The sequence below is a fragment of the Dicentrarchus labrax genome, unplaced genomic scaffold (genome assembly GCF_905237075.1).
Source record: "Dicentrarchus labrax unplaced genomic scaffold, dlabrax2021, whole genome shotgun sequence".
In the NCBI taxonomy this organism is placed as follows: domain Eukaryota; kingdom Metazoa; phylum Chordata; class Actinopteri; family Moronidae; genus Dicentrarchus; species Dicentrarchus labrax.
This window is the reverse complement of record NW_026136712.1, coordinates 1,858,043-1,878,867: the sequence shown is the minus strand read 5'-3', so window position 1 is coordinate 1,878,867 and position 20,825 is coordinate 1,858,043. Positions and strand designations below refer to the sequence as shown.

General features: G+C 41.2%; 1 protein-coding gene across 7 annotated transcripts in view; it reads right to left on the bottom strand.

Annotated features, from left to right (window-relative positions):
* Window positions 1-20,825, bottom strand: part of rbfox3a (RNA binding fox-1 homolog 3a) — a 289,238-nt gene that overhangs the window by 174,345 nt on the left and 94,068 nt on the right. The window contains exon 1 of one of the 7 annotated variants that reach the window (XM_051416827.1): window positions 10,359-11,249. The exons of the other annotated variants lie outside the window; for them this stretch is intronic. Coding sequence (XP_051272787.1) covers window positions 10,359-10,376 — 18 coding nt within the window. The 5' untranslated portion in view covers window positions 10,377-11,249. Of the gene's footprint in view, window positions 1-10,358; window positions 11,250-20,825 lie in introns of those variants that run through there. 7 annotated transcript variants of the gene reach the window in all.

The following is a 20,825-nucleotide window of genomic DNA, read 5'->3' as shown; positions in this document are numbered from 1 at the left end:
TATTTAGACCATCATGCAATACCCAGACTCTTTACTGAAACCTAAACTAATGACATTCTGGCAGCTGGATTAGCTGTTCCTTCAGGCAGAGTGAAAAAGTCTTCACTGAAGGAATCTTTGGTAAATGAACGATCTAGCTTTTTACATTACATTCCACATGCTTACATTTTTCAGAGCTGCTCTGGCTTCTAAATACTATTCACACTATACTATTTTCTAAATTGTTTTTTATGCTCTCTATGATTTTCTTAATGATTGCCTTACATCCAACACATACCCCAAACTAGGGCTGCCCCCTAAACGTCAGCAATTTAAGTCATCAGTCATGGAGCCTTCGATTCAAACCCAATCCGTAGTCCAATAAATCAATCATCTTTCCCTCACTGTCCGCAAAAAAAACGCATGGCAGGCTACAAAGTTTTACAAACTTGAATGGTAGTGTTGTCAGCTCCTAAACAACACAAGACTGTGGCGTCGACCCCAAATATTTATGCATCAGCACAATCGGGTGAAGCCCTACAACAAAACCAGTATGAATTGAGCAAAACCATTATGTTAATCAGGTTTCTGATTACTATATTTACTCCAATTTGACCATATTGTTGGGTATAAGTGTTTTGGCATGCAGACAAATTATGGCAGTTGTCTCCAGTAAATTCTTTACCATGTACAGCAGGAGTAAAACATTCCTGTTTGAACTCCAAGCAGCATGTTAGTGGCATTACTCAGGATCTAACTGTGTACATCAGTCATGTGGGGCATATAAACGCTGGAAAAATTAAGGGATTTCATGCAGCCTGCAGCTCCCAATTATAAGAAAACTGATGTGAAAAGTCACGGAGGAAAACAAAATCAGGGCCAGACATAAATGTTGCTTCACAATAATATGCCATAAAAAGATGTAGACACGCATGTAACCTACTGTTTCACTACTCGCCTGTTGCATCACAGACATTGTCTTCACACTGTTTATAGCTCCGGTATCATCATGAATTCATGTACCTGTAAACAACCATCAGCAGTGATTTCTCAACCTTCATCAAAAATCTGAAAGTTACTCAATGATTTAAACATACAAAACGTAATTTCCGCTGCTAGGGGGTCTCTCACATTAAAAAAATAAAAAAAGACGAAGTTTGAATTGTCCACAGAGGTCTACCCCTTTGCAAAACAAACAGACCCACTGATTAATCCACCTTAAAAATCTCTGCTTCTCTCACACTGTTGGGCAGACAAAGGAGCCGCGAGCCGAGCTGCTGCTAACGTTAGCTCAGCTTGTTTCTCTGATAACTTAAGATCCAGACGTCCGATGACTAAAATCCTTCATCCGGTTCAAATCTAGAGTTAAAAAGCACCAAGATCTAAACAGTGGATGGTAACAATGTGGCTTCAGTATTTGTATGTATTTCTGGCAGACAACCACAACGCTGACACATGCACAAAGGGGATATGACGCCAAAAATATTTTTAAAAATGCTTCCAATGTAAATGAAAAGATGAATAAAATTGATAAAACCAAAGAAATTAACTTGTTAAAGCCCACCTGACCGCTGGTGTTGAGCTCCGGCTTAGGGGTTTACTGGTGTGCTAAGAGGTAAATTATGATAATAAATGAGGTGCACTATATGTTCTGTTTATTCAGTATAAATACTGGCTTATGTGTGGAAAATGTTGTGCATATACAGTTTTAATACATCTGGTCCCACAGTGGGAACAAAAAAAGCAGCCTCTGATAAAAGAAAAGAAAAAGCTTCCTTTTCCTTCACGCATTCTAAAGCATCAGCTGTTTGCCAGAGCTTCACTCATCGTTGCTCAGTTTCTGCTTTTGGCCGTAACTATGATGAGAGGCCACAAACATGGATCAATTAAAGCATTACTGAGTGGACACTGGCAGCACTTTGTCCATTTAACAGTTTGACACCGTTCTTGCCGTGGAGAATTACATGGATTACACGGCTGATTGCCAGCGCCTCGTGGCCTCTGAAATGAATATGGAGAGGAGCAGAGATTCACACAGACACGGCAGCTCTTCGAACAGTAGCGGCAGGGGCAACCACACTTCCTGCCCGCTAGCTTGTCACTGAGCTAAATGAAGTGTGTAGGCTGCTACAGAGTAATGTCAGGTGGTGGAATGGGGGAGTTTATCAAGAAAGCGTATGGAGGATGTGGCACACTGTGGCTGTGCAGCCTCAGCTCCAAGCTGACAGCCTGCTCCCACAGTCCTATCTCATCTATACATACACTGATATACCAGTTCATCAGTAAATAAGGCACTATATGTGCCTTTTATTGTAGGTCAGACCAGGTCCAGCAGTATGGTCAACCTCTGATATGGTGGATATGATGATTGTTTGATTACATATATATTGTTAAATAAATGAATACAATGCTAGTTGTGGGAAGGCCAGACGCTAAAATGATTCAAATTTGACATAAAGATTTTATGTTCATTATTTTGTTTATGTTCACTGTTTGCCCTGTTTTTGGTTGTAATTATTTGTTTATTTTAGGTGTCAAACAGAAAATGAGTGAATATTCTTATTATTTATTTTTTGGTGTGATATTAAAATTGCTGTTCTGACCTTGTAATATTATACTAATGCCACACAAACTTGTGTAGACAGTTCAACAGCAGCAATAGGCAGCCCGTTCTCACCAGAAAAAGATTGTATAGGTTGATTGTGCAAGCAGCTTATTATGACCCATATTTACATTTATTGTAAGGCGGCAATCTCTACTGGTGTAGTATAATACTGGATAGTATATAAAACAAGTCCATGTATAGAGTTTGTGGGGTGGATGGTTGGGTGAAACTAACACAGGACTTTCACCCAGGAGACTAAGGTCTGTGTCCCGTATGAAACCAAAAGTCAACGTTGATTTATTTAAAGTTCTAAGTTACTTAAGTTAAGCTGCAGACAAGACTTAAGTTCCGTCAGGTATGTAACATAAATTACAATCTTTTCCTACACCTAACCAAGTAGTTTTTGTGCCTAATCCTAACAAAACCATGACTGTTTCACAACGCTGACCACACAAGCTTTATTTTGAAAACCAGGCTTTGCATATCAGGATTTGGTCAGGACCATTTACCACTTATGTTGTGTGACCTATGCTATGTATCTTTTTTAACCCAAAATGTGATCTTTTCCTAAACCTAACCAAGTACGTTTGTTGCTTTAACCTAACAAAACTTTACTCTGTGTTTAACATCATGTGACATCAGGCCGGGATGAAATAACATTTTGATTTAACCATTCAGTAGTTTCAGAAAGGTCAAATAACACATTCAGCTAATAAAACATACAGCTACTGTTTTTCTAAATCAAAGAACACAATGACAATGAACTTGTATCATAAAAAGAAGCTGGCAAAGAAACCAAACTAAGTGATGGGCAAACAAACAACTCACTGCAAAGTCACTAAACCAGGTTAAGTCCTATTTGGATTATTAGAAGAATATTATACAAGGCTGTAACATTTTGGCTGGTTGTGTTTCATTCACACACAAATGGAATTGGTTAGAATAAATATGCTTTAAGAGTGGAAACAGTATTTTTCTTTTTCAAGTTATTTTTTGGGCCTTTTATTGGCTGTATTGGATAGTGACAACTGTAGATAGACAGGAAAGGTGGGTAGAGAGAGGGGATGACACGGTTTCGAACCCGGGCCGCTGCAGCAATGGGTTGCCAGCTCTACCGACTGAGCTAACCAGGTGCCCAGAAACACTACTTTAAAGATGATGGTGCGAGTGTTTGGCCTCAGTTTTCTGTCAACAGCTGGAGGTAAATATGAATTTGTCTGGAGGATGACAGATCTCAGTGGTGAACTGAAATGTTGCAGATGTCAAATAAAGTTCTGTTTGACTGCGAGGATGTTCATGATATACAGCATACGATCTTTAATTAGCGCCACCTTTTCCATCTCTTCCTGCCAGCTTTGCACACACCACCGCTGCCTCTTCCAATGCACACATCGCCGTTCCATCATGGTATAAAACAGGCTTCAGAAAGACTCAGTTACATCCAAGCTCTCTCTTCGATGTACATGTGTCTAAGCCCGGCTGGAGTCAGGCACACAACAGCGGGATTGAGGGCTCCATCCCAAACACCCTTAGATCACGGCAGCAGAGCTGGAGGTACGGAGCGAGTAAGGAGGATCAAAACCGAGACAAGCTAAAGAAGAAAAGGAGTTTAACGGATGCGATCTCTATTTTGGAGCAGGCCCTCATTTCACTGTCTAGCGCACCGGCAGGCCTCCCTCTTTCTCTCTCTCTCTCTCTCCTCCTCTAACCCATGCAGTCCCCTGCTCGGCGCACTCAATTATTTATCAGCTTACAGACGCACTGAGAGCAGAGAGGAGGGAGGAGGCAGCCGCAGACCTCCTCTCTGCTCTAGACTGTTGCTCCTTTCTTTCCCTCTCCTCCTCTTCAAAAGTGACCATCCCTCCATCTCCATCCTTCCATATATACAGTGTGAATAATTAACACTTATAATGACCCTGTAGGCCCAAATGAGAGGAAGGGGAAACCTACTGGTCATCACCTGTTCCCTTCTTCCCTTTCTGTGACTCTGGTAAGCACCTAAATGCTGACCTCCCCCTCCCCTCCCTCCAGTCTCTCTTTTTCTCTCTTCCTCTTTTTCTTCCCTCCACCTTCGATGTACCTGTTCATTAGTTCCGGCTACTTGCTTTGTTTCCTCTCTTCCAGCCCCTGTTATCGTTCTTACATCCCTCGCACCGGAGGTCTTTGTTCTCGCTGAGAGTCTCCGAGGGGACAGATGGAAGTACTTTAACTGTTACTGTTGTCAGAGCGGCATCAAGGAGATCACTGCAACCTCAGCAAAGTCTCTCTGTGTGTGTGTGTGTGTGTGTGTGTGTGTGTGTGTGTGTGTGTGTGTGTGTGTGTGTGTGTGTGTGTGTGTGTGTGCAGAAGCACTGCGGTACAACTAGCTCATAATATGTAAGTGTGAATAAATGTAACAATTAATACATTTTCAGTTTAAAGTGTACAAAATTACTTTAAAAATATGTCTCAACATCTTATTAAATTTGTGAAGTGCAGGTGTGCCTGCATTATCAGAACCTGCAGTTGTGTGTGGAGTGTTGTGTTGTACATGTGCACGTGAATTCCTTGCCTATGTTTATTTACAGTATATTTGTGTCTCAGAGAAAGAGAAAAGAGGGCGAGAGAATCGGTGAGCAGCGGTGATGAAGAGGAATAGCTAATATCAACTGCACTGGCTGCCGCCTCTGTATCAAAGCCCCCTGCTTGCTTCATATCTGCAGACAGCCACCAGCAACAGACTCCCCCATCATTATCTACTGTACAGCACACGGGACTGAGAGAGGAGGAGACGCCGGGGCAACAGGGGGAAAGCGTGCTAAAGGGAGAAAGAACACTTAAAAGAGACAGGAAGGAGGAGGAGGGCACCACAGAACAGCATGACAGAGGAGGCAGAGATCGACTGAGGTCGTCACGGCAGCACTGTTACATCACCTCTGTCCTTTTGCTCTTCCGTCCCTCGCTTTCTCTCTTTCTTTCTTTCTTTCTTTCGTTCTTTTTTTCGTCCTTTCTTTCGTTCTTTCTGTGTTGGTAAACAATACCTTCCCACTTTGCCATTTAACAAAAGTCCCAACCCTACCAGCAGCGGTGTTGGTGAAGACAAATGTGACGCCAAACTTGAGCAAATTAACACCATTTGTAGTAAAGCAGATGTTCTTTTGCCAGCAGCCAGTTAAAGGCAGCGTGGCGTGGGTGGATCAGGAGGGAGCGGGCTGGCGGCTCGAATAACAGGTTTTTGCATCTTTTAAGCGATGTAATCTGAACAATGTTTCGACAGCTTCACCCTCTGATGGCTGCTTGCTTACAATTAGACTTCTTAAAGCAATTACTGCGTGCTGAACCCAGGAGTCTCACACTAAATGGGGTAAACTAAGCCTGAGGCGAGGAGAATTTCCATTCAATGCATAGTGTTGAGTTTAAAGTTCTGAAACTCAGAAAGCAACCCAAAACTATGGGCTGTATTGAATCACAATGCAAAGCTAGTACTAAATCGATAAGCCCAAGCCTTAAGGCTTGCTGTTAAACAATACACACCAGCCTACTTCAGCAGTTAAACCAAAGCACTGATAGCTTAGAAACACACACTTGACTTGATGGGTGTCCCTGCAGTCCAGACAGCCGTGCAGATGCTCAAGAAAGCCCACTGTACTGCAGACCTACAGAATCCTCCTGTAGGTCTGCAGTACAGTGGGCTTTTTGAGCCGAAGGTCAGTGCACGCTGTATCGCTGCGTTTCCAGTTCCACGCGGCACATCAATAAAAAGCCTCTTTACACACTTTCAGCTGAATCTCCAGGCAATGCGGAAGCACATGCTCGCACTCACACATATGCTCACACAGTGTGATGGAGCTGCTAATCCACATGATGTTTAACCCTGATAATGGGATACAGCTCGAGCATGCCTGGAGATGAATGGCGGATGTGTGCTTCAGAATGATGTATCACTTTCTATGCTGACTTCAGGATTTATTTAAGAACAGAAAAAAAAAGTGACAGTGTGTTTACCTCTAAAGAAACTATATGCTGTGTGTTAACAGACTGTGAAGTCTGGATATGGGATGTGATCTGATCTCGTTTTGCTCAGGACTAGAAAACATCTTGATTCTGGATTTTTGTAGACAGAATTCTTCTTTCTCACAAAATCCCTGTGATCCTTTCAATTAAGTGCTGCAGAGAGGAAAAAACTATTATATATATAATTTCAACTCTTAAGGGTTATATATACCGCATTCAGTGCTACTAGAGCACCAGTGTCAAAGACCAAAGCAGGCCAACCACATTCCCTTGGCAAAACCAGTAATTTTACCTTGAAGATAATTGTGAAACACACTTTAAACTGCAGAAAAATGAAACTGTCTTTCCAACAATCACCAACACTGGTTTGGTCAAAACAGACTGCAATGGTGGCAAGATGCTTTTTGTTTAACCAGAAACAGCTGTTAGATTACTATCACTCACCACCAGCCTCCATAGACAAAAATGGTAATTTTACCTCACATATTATATCATAACATTAGTAACACTGCTTTGGTCAAACTAAATCCTTAACTCACCAACATAGATGAAAAAAACAGCTGTTTGAGATGCTCTTCTCAGTTGCACTAACGTGCATGTGCGACCAGACCACAGAAGTAAACAATGCACAGACTGCTACAGGCCCAGAGGGAGTGCGACTTCATTCTCTGCTTAGGACACCATGACTCCACCATCTCTTTACATAGCTGCTATATTAATGTTCAAAATCTTATATATATATAATCTTTAAATCAGTGGATCCCAACCTTTCTCATAAGGGAGCCCTTTTCTTACATTGAGTAAACTGACTAACTAAACTAAAACTAAACCTCTGACTGACATTCTATGGATATTTCACATTATATTCAATGTATAACAATAACAGTACAGAACTGATGAACTGTACAATAAACACAAACAGTGAACACAATAACGACAGGAAGTTTGAGTAAAATGAGGAATTTGGATGAATTTTGAATCAGTTTTCCTGATATTTTTAGGGACACTTTTTATACAATCTCTGCCTGTGTAATGTTTTTCAAACAATCATACAGACTTAATAGTCTACATTTTTGAGTAATTTGGTGTTCCTTGACATTGTTCTATTAGCTCGTTGATTGTTTTAACTGCATACTTTTCTAATGCAGGTGAGAGGCTCTGTAAATACAGATTTTGTTCAGGTCTTCAAAGTTTAGACCTTAAATACTAATCTAAACAACTACTTAGTTTTCTTCACATAAATAAACTAAATACTGAGATACAGGCCTGAATATATATTCAGTCGGCCTGTATCTCAGTATTTATATATATATATATATATAGGTTGGGAACCACTGCTTTAAAGTATCATTCTATTCAAAATCCATCAGCCTGTGGGAGAACTGAAAACACTCTTCCTCCTTCATATTATTACTTTCCAACTCAGCAGTGACACTGCTCACTTTCATGCAGCAGGTGACAAATATCGTGGGACCTTGTCATCTCTGAATAAAACCCCAACACACAATAATGTTACACACACCTATGTCTGAATTACTGCAACAAATAGTTGAAGGCAGCATATGCATTCCTAGAAAAAGACTATATGATCGACTTAGATGGAATGACAGGACAATAAATGTCTCCCCTAAAATGCAAACAGACCCAACAATAATACGATAATAATATCACTTGCTGAAATGTTATTACCAGTTTGGGTTTACTTTGACAGACTGTCATGTGATGTTGCCATGCTTTAAAAGAAGCAATTAATCACTGTTATCATCACTTCATATGGCTCTGTAACATCTCTTTAATTTGCTTGTTTTGATTTTGTGTTGTGATTCAGAAATTGGAGAGCTGTGACTTTATTTGTTGTAGGTGACAGTTATAATTACACAAGCCTGTTTCCTAAATGAATATTTTGCCTAATAAATCAAACAGGCTGGACCTCTGCAGCCTTTGATTAAAGGACTTGAGAGATACTAGTAATACTTTCTAGATACTTTAATAGAGGAGCTTATGGAAATAAAAGGCGTTAGACACTTTCAGTCCAGAGCTTTTTTACAAGTTTGAAATTAGAAATAAATACAAATACACTTCTGTCATGATAGAAAAATAAATGTGGTTCTGCTACAGGTGTTTCACATGATTTCACATATAAGGAATCTGTCTTGGTATATTATAGGTGCATAATAATAGTATGAGAAAAATATAAATGAAGATGAAATAAAGACAATAAAAAGAGAAAGAATATCTACAAATACAAGACTATAAGTATGTTTTTTAAAATAAAGAATTGCTAGTGCAGGAATGTGCAAAATATTGTTCAGGGAATGTGCAAGTTCACAGTATGAAGTATGATTTGCAGTGTGCGAGATGTAGCCCAAGAGATGTGCATTAATGTAATGCATAGATTCAGGGTGACTAGATATAAGAGTCAGTGCCATTTAATCTCGCAAGAATATAATAATTTCCTGCTTTTTTACCTTTAAAATCATACTTTTTAAATTGTATCATCTTGTATTAGTGGTGAATGAATACAAATAAGCATGCTGTGATGCACTGACCAATAGAACAGGCATTGGGAGCAAAATGAAAAACAAAATTCCACCATCCTCCACCATATTCAGTTCAAATATCAAAAATTGTGATTAATTGCTATCTGGGAAAACTCATGCATTCATATTTAAGTTATTCAGTCATTATTTGACTGTGACTGTGATGTGGAAATATTGCACAGTCACATTACCATAAGAAACAATGTATACAGTATCTTTCATATTGTAAATCTCTATTTTGTTTTCTTCAATAAAACATATTTCTTTTCTTTAAGAACATGCACAGTATGTGGGATGCAGGTATATTTCTCATAGATATTAGTTCATACGTCAACTGCTGGATGTCTCTATATACTGTACATGTAGTATTATTGTATGTGATGGACTACTTCACTGGAAGACAACCATTTTTGGCAGTTCCACATTCATGGCTTAAGCAACACTCTCACATACAGAAGTTCCCAGGAGTGTGACCACTGCAAAGCCACAACAGCATCACATCACATACAATATACTGCATCAACCCTGCTAGCGCCTGCACTGACAGCAGTTTCTGAAACACCTTAACAACAACATCAGTGCTGTCTGAAATGTCTCTAATCTTCACGTCACTGAAAGATTACATGCTCCTCTTACAGATGGGAATAAATCTCCCAACTTGTTGGCTGGCTGTAACACTTTGGAAGTGGTCCTGACACTGGAGATACAAGGTTCCCTCCAGTGAGACCACGTTTCATAATTTCAAACATCCCCTCTTTACACATGACCTCTGTTACTGAGGATAAATGCCATTTCTGCTGTATCACCTGCAGTAAAATCTCTGAAGTTAGACAAGACATCATGCTCCTGCTTACTACAGCAGCAGAGAGGGAAAGCATCACTGCAACAGGGGTGCACTTGTACTTTACTCAATGCCAATAAAAAACGCCAAATCATTAGTAAAGGGCTGTGTGAGTGGGAAATGAGATAAACTATCATGCCTTGTCACTTTACTCTCTCTCACACACACACAGAGACAGTGGTTCAAAGAAGTCCTCTGCTACGCGCTTTCTGGTACGAGATGATAAAACACCTGATAGGATCAATGAGCACACATCTTTTTGATCAACTGAAAACAAAGAGCTGAGATTAGTCAGTCACACTCTGTATGTCAGTGTAGCGTGGTACGCCTTCGCTTTTATGTGCGTGCCCCCGACCCCTCAGCAGTGCTCAGGAGCCCCTGCAGGGCCCTCGGTACTCACCCAGAAATACATCATCATCTCGGCTGAGAGGGGATGGGAGACCAGGGGGTGGAAGACGGGGGTAGGCAAGGACACCAGACAGGCCAGCGCTCTTCCTCTTTCTCTTTGTTGGTGTGTTTTTCAGTACGTCTGTCCTGTTCTGCACTGATCTTCTTCTTCAGTCACTTGACTTTCTCTCGGGGAAGTTTTTTTTGCTGCCAGCGCTGTCTCAGTGTTATCTGACGGCCAACTAATTGCCCCTGTGTTTGTAGTTTTGTAGCTGCAGCTAGAGTTATAAAAGTCTCTTTTATGTGTCCCTTTGCCCCTGAAGACAGTCGGTCCTGCTCTCCCGCTGACTCCTATGAAGTATGACTTTGTCTCTAAGAGTCGCCACAAAAGCTCTCACGCTGCTTCTCCTCCCCCTGCACCTTTCAAAAAACTCTTCCTCTGCTTCTTCGCCAAAGGGGGGAAAGAGAGAGGAAGAGTGAAGAGAGAGGCAACAAGGAGAGAAAGTGCTAAGAGGCGTTGTTACTGTACCTCCCCTCGCTTTTTGTTCTTTACTTCACTTCTTCTCCTGCTTCTTCTTCCTCCTCTTATCCAATGTGGCACCCTTTCCTGCCCGCTCAGCTCTTCCTGCCTCCTCTTTTTTCCTCTTTTCTTTGCTCGCTGCAAACTATCCTGCTCTCTGTTTCACTGACACACACTGAAGCCTGTCTCCTCTTAGTCAGAGCGCACTCTCTTCCCTTTGCTTTTCTTCGTCTCTTGTTCCGGATAGCTCCAGTCCAGCAGCTCTGTTTTGAGGGGAGGCAAGTCTGAGACGTACTCTCTTCTACAGTGTTCCTGGGTGAAGAGCGCTGGAGAGGCTGGGGGGTGGGAAAAAAGCTGGAGATCACCACAAGGTACAGTAGCACAGCAGCTTTCAACCGGGGGAGAGACAAGTGCAGAGGGGAAGGAGTGAAGGGGATTGGGGGGGAGGGGGGGGCAGAGAAAGGGGAGAGAGAGAGAGAGAGAGAGAGAGAGGAGAGAGGGAGGGAGAAGGGAGGGAGAGATGAGCTGGTGGAAGGGATGCCGGTGTTGCAGATACACACGCTGGGAAGTGGGAGATGGCGACAGGCTGCGTAGAAGTTGTGGGGAAAGCCGACGGAGGAAGCCGGAGCGAGGGAGGCAAGACAAAATGAGAGAGGGAGGAAAAGAGATGCACAAAGCTGGGAGAAAGGAGAGAAAGAGGGAGCAGCTTGGCTTGTTGTTGCTTATGCTAAAGAGCCAACGATACCAGCCGGTTTCATTAAGTTGCACTGGGAGCGACGGGGAGGAGGAGGAGGAGGAGGAGGTTTGGAGGTTTGGTGGTGGTGTGTGTGTGGGGGGGGTGTAGAAGCAAGAGAGCCGTCAAAACAAAATACAATTTAGAGCACTTGTGTAACCCAAGAAGAGAGAGAGGGAGAGAAGTGAAAGAGATGAAAAACAGCTAAAGTGGAGCGGCTGCCTCTCTTCTTGTTGTTCTTTTGTTCCCTCCGTTTTTTCCTTCTCTGCAGAGGGAGGGAGGGGTGGTGTGTGCTTGTGTTAATGTGTAAGTGTGTACGGATGTGTGTGTGTGTGTGTATTGGCTGGTTGGCCAAGCAGGTCTGGCCCACAGTAGTGCAGAGGGAATATTGAAGGCTGCCATGCTCAAGCTGTGCGCACATATGCGTGTGTGTGTGTGTGTGTGTGTGTGTGTTTTGCACGTTTAACTCTGAAAAACTTGTCTGCAAATGACTTGTATGTCACACACACACCAGCACTGGCCACAACTGGACAACTTTGCATCAGCATACACAGGGTATGTATGTTAGTGTGTGCCCAATTAAAGGGTGTGTATGCAATGTGGCTGGACGAGAGACAGGCAGGAGAGGGGGGGGGGAGAGAGAGAGAGAGAGAGAGAGAGAGAGAGAGGTGGGTTGTAGGTTGAGGGTTGATGTTGCAGCCTGCCTCAGCACATTTAACCCCCCCTCCACCCCCCCTCACCCAACAGTCAATACACCACTGAGGCAAGCTGCCACGTTAACCCCTTCCTTCACTGCCTGAAATACCGCACTGCACACATTGGGAGCACTGGAAACACTGGACCACTCCAGTGTTGCTCTATTTCTGTGCGTCAGTGTCACACTGCAACTGAAGACAGAAATATAAAAAAATATCCATCTTCTCAGGAAATCATAAATACTGTAGCTCCTCAAGAGCCAAATCTAATCTATTCATACTGGCAGCATAAGAAAGTAACAGCATTAAAATTGACTTTTAAAATGAAATATGATTCAAGTTTCTCTCTTATGCCAGGTTAAAAACATAACTTTGTCCAGATAAAAACAGTTGGCTGTTGGCATAAAGACACATTTCTGTATGGTAAAAACCAAGGCTGGTTGTCAGTTCCAATTCCAGCAGCTGAGTGCTGATAACTTATCTCATAATTATTGTCCAGTGTTGGGCAGCAACGCATTACTAATAATATTATTACAATAGTGTAACTCTGTAATAATATTACCCCCCAAATAACAACTGAGTGAATGTGTGTGAAAGGGTGAATGTGGCAAGTAGTGTAAAAGCGATTTGAGTGGTCGGAAGACTAGCAAGGCCATATACAAGAACAGGTCCATTTACTATTTACCACCAAGTAGGAAACAAGCTTGGAAGATTGAAACGCTTACATTCAGCAGCTGGAAATATTCCCATTACTTTGATTTTAACAAACAAAACTGGATTTTAACTGTGGACAGCAGACAAAGAACTAATGAAGCTTGTGGCTTCATTAGAGTGGATGTGTGCTGGATGATCCTTAGGAAAATATTGGTGACAGGCAACAGAAGACGTGCTGTTTCCAAATAACTGAAGTTGTCTCGTCATCAGTTTGAGCCAGATGTGCTTCTATCTATCCTGTGACTTTTATGGATTCATATGCTGCTGAAAAAACTGATGGTTTGAAGCCTAAACTGTGATTACCGGGCGAGTTCCCTGACATTCACACAGAGGCGCACATGCAAAGTCTGAATTTTGGGGTTAAAGGAACTAATTACTGTTGGCAGGGAGTAATAAGTAAAGTTATAATATCACTTTTGAAAAGAGTAACTAGCAAGAAGTTTGAAATTAAATTTTTTGAGTAAGAAGGCCAATAATGTTAATGTCATCAACATAAAGAGGAAGTCTTGCTTTCTTTCCTACTTTTCTGTCAATAAATCCTATTTGCAGAGCTACACCAACAGTGTTTATATCCAATTAATGAGTATTGTGTGTATTTCCAAAAGCTGTGCAAGCTGCTTATTACAACCTATATGCACAATTTTTGTTAGGCAGCAATCTCTAGTGAAAGTCAGGTGACATGGTATAAAGAGCGACACTACAGGTATGGCTGAAGTTGAAGGTGAGTAATTTGGACTGTCTCGCTCCTTATATTGCGTCACCTGAGGTGTGTCCCACAATATCGCTACAGGGATACCTACAGTGTTCTATTTTAAAGTGAAGGGCAGCAGTATTTGGCGACTTCTGAGTGAAATTGTGTTGGGTGGGCATATGTATGTGTTAAGCTTACTAACTGATAAACAAGCAACCACTACTTATGGATGTCCATGCCAGTGGGTGTGTGCTTGTACCGCAGCACTTTATTGCCAATATCCTGCAAACCCTGAGGACACGCTGTCCACTAAGGACAGGGGGAGAGGGGAGGAGGGGGGGGTAAGGTGAGGTTGTGTTTTGAACTTCAATATAATGCTCAGTAAATGTTAACTTCTAAAATTTCCCACAAGTAAACCATCATAAAAGGTTGAGTAAACAATATTTAGTAATTAATAAGGAATGTTAATTGTGCTTAGATGCATTTACTTCGAACTACAGCCCTGCGGAGGACGTTAGGTGGATGGATGGGTCAAACTCACCCTGAAGACCGCTGTTGCTGCCCCCTGTGTAACCAAAAGTCAGTGTTGACCTATTTTGATTCATGTACGTTAACTTATTTTAACCCAACTTATGATCTTTTTCTACACCTAATCAATTAGTTTTGATGCCTAAACCCAGCCAAACTGCAACAACATTAACCATGTGACGACAGTGAAGTTCCAGTACCTCTGATGCTGGTACTCTCCAGCGGTCATATATGGGGTTTTGGTAGTCATTAGCAATCAACCTATTCAGTGGTTTAGGTATAAGGAGGTGTTGCTTATTCCTCTGTGCTACAGAGCTCCTTATGTTCCAAAGACTATTAAAAACACATCAATGAGCCAAACTGTTGCACTGGGTGACATTTATTATCATCAACTCACACACAGTAGTTTATTTAGACTTTATCCCACATACACCATCCTGCTGCCCCGAATACTCTCTAGAGATATGGTTCCTATTTCCTGGGCCGGACTGGTACCATGCCTCGGAACATTAGGCTGCAAACAATGCGATGTGGCAAAGAAAACTGAATAATAACCATATAACCTATAGGGCATGATAGGCCACTTTCATGGCTTGATTCTTAAGAATAAGGAAAAGTAAAAATGCACACAGCAATTACAGTCCTTGCCCCTCCACAGCAAATGAAAGACAGTGGCATGGAGAGTCAGAAATGATATTCTATACATGTGCGAGGGTGGATTATGAAGTCTACATCGCTGATTCTAAGAGATGATTTATGCACATTAGCTCTTTTTTAACTCTTCCACTTCAAATGTAGAAGAACTTATTTTAAGATCTGCATTGGGGGAATACATTCGATATTAAAGTTGCATCAAACACTCTCAGTGTGGTGAGGTTCTTTTTTAGTTCAATCCAGTTTTTTGGAAGGTTATGTGTATCGTTTCATCATTAATAAAACATTAGCACATTAATTTTAAAACATTGGTATAATTATTCTAAACAAACAAGACCATCGCCTCGACGGCGCATACATTTTTACATTGCATGCTAACTGAGCTGGATTTAAAGAGGAAGTAACTGAATGAGGCACAAAAGCTGCTGTACAACACAAACCAACGTGAGGACAGTCCCGTCCCTGCACCCTTTTTATCATAGGAAGGAGTGCAATCTATGGAAAATGTCTCAAGTTTGACATATCGACACTTACCAATGTAAAAAAATAATGAGCTTATTCATAGTTAAAACAGATTATGAATACCTATTCATCTGCACCCATTTGTGCTGAAATTGGTTTTTAAGACTTGCTTGAAATGAGTCCATTTACATACATGTATGCATGCATGGTGTGCAGCCTCAGCTGTCACTCTCCCTCACTCCTCCCTCTGAGACGGCAGAGAGCTCACAGACGGGCGGGCTTCTCTCTTTTTTTCCCCTAGCAACCACCATTCAAAAGAGAACATTTTCCTATCAAATCTGGGCGTCATGCTATTTCAGGTCTGGGTCATGAATAAGTTAGTCCAGACTCTGCATGTGAGTGAGCTAATGCAAAAAGACGACAGGCTGGTGGGAGACTGGGTGGGTGTATACGAGGAGAGGAGCAACATCAGGTCAGACAACAGGGATGTGGAGTATGAACAAATATACAGAATGAATGCTGTCTTGATCTTTTTGGTGAAGTGTCTCCATGATGTGTGCATTCCATCATACTCTGTGTGCTCAAGGTTACCCCGACTTCAGGTGACCCGAAAGTCTTTCCTAATTAATAGCTCATAACTCATCTATAAAGCATTAGTAAGTGATTCATTAACCATTAATGAAGCTGTTAGTTACAACTTATCAACATTTTATAAAGAGTGTCTTCTGAGTGCCAAAAAATGTCTTTGCTCAAAAAGAGGACAATCCATGCGCTGAGGATTTACTTCTGTATTTAACATGTTGAACTCTCTGTTGGAACCTCTGATCGGAGTGCCCAATACCCAAAAATACACTGGTCCAGATTTACCAAGAAATTTACAAAGAAAACTATGCAGTACATTTGTTTAGGGGGCTCACTGCCATAGACAAAACTGCATGTAGGGGTTTGTGCAATTGTTTACTTGTTTATTTATTAAACAAAATGCACTGTTGAGTTAAAACTCAGATAATATAAACTACTCAAATAACACAGGAGTACACATTATGATATACAAATATTATCCTTAAAAAAGTAAGTAGTAAAAATCAGACCAGTGTGTAGGATTTAGTGGCATCTAGTGGTGTATTTGCAAAACACAACTCCATCACTTCACCCTCCCCTTCCAGGCGGGAAGGAGAAACTACAGTGACTGTGTGCAAAAACCGTGAGCACCCCTATCTCGAGCCAGTGCTTGGTTTGTCCCTTCTGGGCTACTGTAGAAACAGGATGGTTTAAAATGGTCAGACCCCATGGAAGGTGACCCACGGCATCTGTAGATAAAAATGGTTTATTCTAAGGTAATGAAAACACAGCAATTCCTATATTCAGATGATTGTACACTGAAATGAAACACTGTATACTCAATGAAAACATGAAAACAATAGTCCATTTCTGCCAATAAATCCTCCTAAATGGACCTTTAAGTTTCACTTTACGCACACAGACAAAGAATAAAGGAGGGTTCAGCTCGCAGTTATGAAATGAATCATAAATATTGAGTGTTGGTTTTGGTAGGCCTATTGATGTTGGAAATCTGTTATAGCAGTAATTTAAGTAATTATAATCTGTAATGTTTAGCAGTGTAGTATAGACCGGTTAGCCATAACATTATAACCACTGACAGGTGAAGTGAATAACATTGATTATCTGGTTATCATGGCTCCTGTCAGTGGGTGGGATATATCAGACAGCAAGTGAACATTTTGTCCTCATAGTTGATGTGTTAGAAGCAGGAAAAATGGGCAGCGTGAGGATCTGAGCAACTTTGACGAAGGCCAAATTGTGATGGCTAGACAACTGGGTCAGAGTATCTCCAAACCTGCAGCTCTTGTGGGGGGTTCCCGGTCTGCAGAGGTCAGTACCTATCAAAAGTAGTTCAAGGAAGGAAAAGCAGTGAACCAGAGACAGGGTCATGGGCAGCCAAGGCTCACTGATGCATCAATTTGTCCAATCCAACAGACGAGCTACTGCTGAAAACGTTAATGCTGGTTCTTATAGAAAGGTGTCAGACCAAACAGTGCATCACAGTTTGTTGGTAGAACATTCTGTCCAGGGTACCCAGGTGGTCGGAATGTAATGGCTGATCGGTGTACATATTAGTCTGGCTTGCTTGATTTATGGTTGTACTTCGCAGCTCTGTTGTAAGTTGACTTACCTTGGTTATGAGTAATGTGTAGGATATATTATGTTGTTTAAGCACAATGCTGCATTACTTTTATCAAAAACAAAACTGGACTGTAGACAAAGCAGAGCAGATCGAAAATATAAAAAGGAAAAGAATAGTGAGTTATCCTGTACGTCCTCTGAAGTTAACCAGGCTTTTTTCAAGTTTGGGCAGGAGCTGAACAAAACCTTACATAAGTTGACATACACTTTGGAATAATATCAACCTTGTTGTGTCTTCTTGTTGACAGAATAAGAAACCAAGAAGATAACTTATTGCTTTTTATATATATATGATAGTAGTTGGGACATGAAAATGCACCTGCTGATATCCTGGTTATGAATTTTTGTGTGGACCTAAAAACTCTGTTGTACACATTTCCTGAGTGTTTCGTTTTGTGAACCCCCAACCTTCAATTTCAAATTGCCCCTATGCCTGCAGATGCTTTCTGCCGGCAGTGGGACTTGTGATTATATCACTAAGATCCGAAAAAAACCTAAATGATAACATTGTAATCTTGATTGTTATGGTAAATTCCACATGAGACACACAAAAACACGTTGATGGGCACCCAGTCTCACTCCCAACTCATCAAATACTACCACTTACTGCTTAGTCAGTGGCCCTCTGCTTCTAGGTATCCCTCTAGCCTAATTCCTGAATGTTACTGCTGTCAAAGTCAGGTGACGTAGTATAAAGAGCGACAAAGTCCACATATGGAGGAGGTGGGGTGAATAGATGGATCAAACAAACACAGAACTTTAACCCAGGAGACTGCTGTTCGTGTCCTGCAAGAAACTAAAAGTAACATTTTTTTTTAAAGTAACATATGTAAGGTAACCTGTTAAAACCAAACTGCCTGCTGGTGCCAAGCTTACAGGTGTGGTTGGGTAGGGGTTGTGGGTAGGGTTAGGGTGGATCTTAAGAGATGAACTGATGAATGTAACATACTTAAGTTACATAAGGTACATCACATAATTTACGTTTTATTCCATTTTTTAATGTAACGCACCATGTTTTCCTAAACCCAAGAAATATATTTGTGCCTAAACCTAACCAAACTCAAACCTTTTCATGTTAAGCTTGCGTAACCTTTATTTTGAAAGTCTAACCAGACGTTGGATATTGCTAACTTGAACTTGCTAACTTGTCCAGAAATGGGGTACGTACAGTGTCAACTTCTGAAGCAGCAATATTTGACTAGCTGGGAGTGAGTGTCAACACTGTATAACGTCTTAATTCACTATACTTACATTCACAGTGATTATTCCGATCTGAACCTGAACAATTGCAAACCAGTTTAAGGCACGGAGGTAAAAAGCCCTACGGGCTGGAAATGTCTCGCCGTGATTTTTGGAACGTAGCAACTCTTTAAAATTTAAACTCTCCTGGATGAGTCCTCTCAGCCTGGGTGCTTCCATTGCTGCCAGCAGCCCTCTATCACGCCTTCAGAGAGCACTGTTGCCAGCTCCACCTGATCTCAATCCTCCTGCCGGAGTTCCTCTCATTGACTCGCTGTCTGCTGCCAGGCACACCGAACAATCTCTCACCTGGAAAAACTCAGCAGACTGCTTTGGCTCCACCACTGTTTACTCTTCCCTCTCCAGGAGGAAAAAAAGACAGGTTTATTGTGCATTTGTGCCGGATTGTGTTGCATCTTAATAACAGGTGTCCTTTGGTGTGTTAGTGGGCACATAATGGCATTCCCCTCGTCTCTATTTTCCTCTAGCTGGAAATATCTAGGGACAACACTGGCTGCTCTATGTCCTCTGCTGGGATACAGGAAAAGAACAAGGGAGGAAAGAGTAAAGTGTTTGTTCAAGGCAAATAAGGAAAAGACAAATGAGACCATACAAAAAGATATTTGTGTACACTGTAATTCTGACAGTTGGTCCAGTCAAAAAAACTGGCTCTAACAGCTTGTGTCAAAATTATATATATATATAATATATATTATATATATATATATATATATATTGTCAGAAATTTAGGGGCAAATTCTCATAATGTGATAGCTGCTACAACCCAAACTAACCAATCAGAATATGACACTGTCTGATGCTGCCATTTTAAGCAGAGCCAGGATGCAGTTTCTACAGTGTGATGTAGAAACTTGAAGCCACAAGTGCACCTCCACTGAGAATGGACTAGTAGTGGAGTCCAGCAGGCGTTGGAGATGACTTTTTAAGGATTTTTCAGAAATAAATAGTTCCCAGTCTTCCCCTTAGGCTGCATATGGGCCCTAGAAACTTTAAATTACAAAGGGCAGTCTGATGCCTGTGACCTGGCTGAAATCAACATATCAGCTCTTCTCTTCTCATATCTTGATTGAGTCTCATGCAAATTGAGACTCATCTTGCAATGAACATCCAAGATGGCTTTTATCACACATTGTACAAATGCAGAAGTCAATTCTTCCCCAACAAACTAAATTGATACAATGCTGATTTGTTTTGGTGCTTCATATTGGGATGATCCTCTAAATGAAATCACAAAAAAACTTTTGCAACTCACCTTTAGAACGACACGTAGCATTTTCTGATCTGACAGCCATAGTGACATAAGGACGATGTCAGTTGTCACTACAGTTTAATACTCTTAGAAGTCCTTGTTGAAAAATAAATCTGTTATATCATCTGACAATACATTGTCAAGTTTGGTTAGATTTAGATTTTTAAAATTATTACTTTTATTGCTGTTAATCAATATTGACGGCGGAGGAGTGAACCCATGGCCGCTGCAGGAAAGACCCAGTTTTACCAGGTGAGCTACCTGGGCACCCCTAAAATTTTTACTTCGAGTAAGGTCACTATGTCTTCATAGTAACAGTAATGACCACTTGGTGAAGTTTAGGGAGTGACTGTGGTCATGGTAAAAAGAAACCAATGACGATTGTCGTAGGAAACGACAAAAACAAACCGTCTCCCAGAGAAAAGTCCCATCCATCTACCCCAACTTTGCAGAGTTGGCTCTATAATACCATCACCCAATTTCCTCTTCTGCTTCTGACAGACAACAGGCATAATTCCTAGGGCCCTACGAGAGTGCTGCAGGAATGAGTCCTAAAGCCCTAAAATGAGTTAGGATTTTTGGATTTCGGTTCGGTTTGTAGTTAGATACCTGAAATAAGGTCTATGGTTAAAAGGCGGTTGCTAACAACTGGCTAAATGAAACCTCAGAAGTCATATTCGTATTAGTTTGTGAAGATTATCTTGCTGAACTAAGTGTGTAAGTATCATTGACCCTTTTTACCACAAAGCTTATTTTCTGCAATAATCCA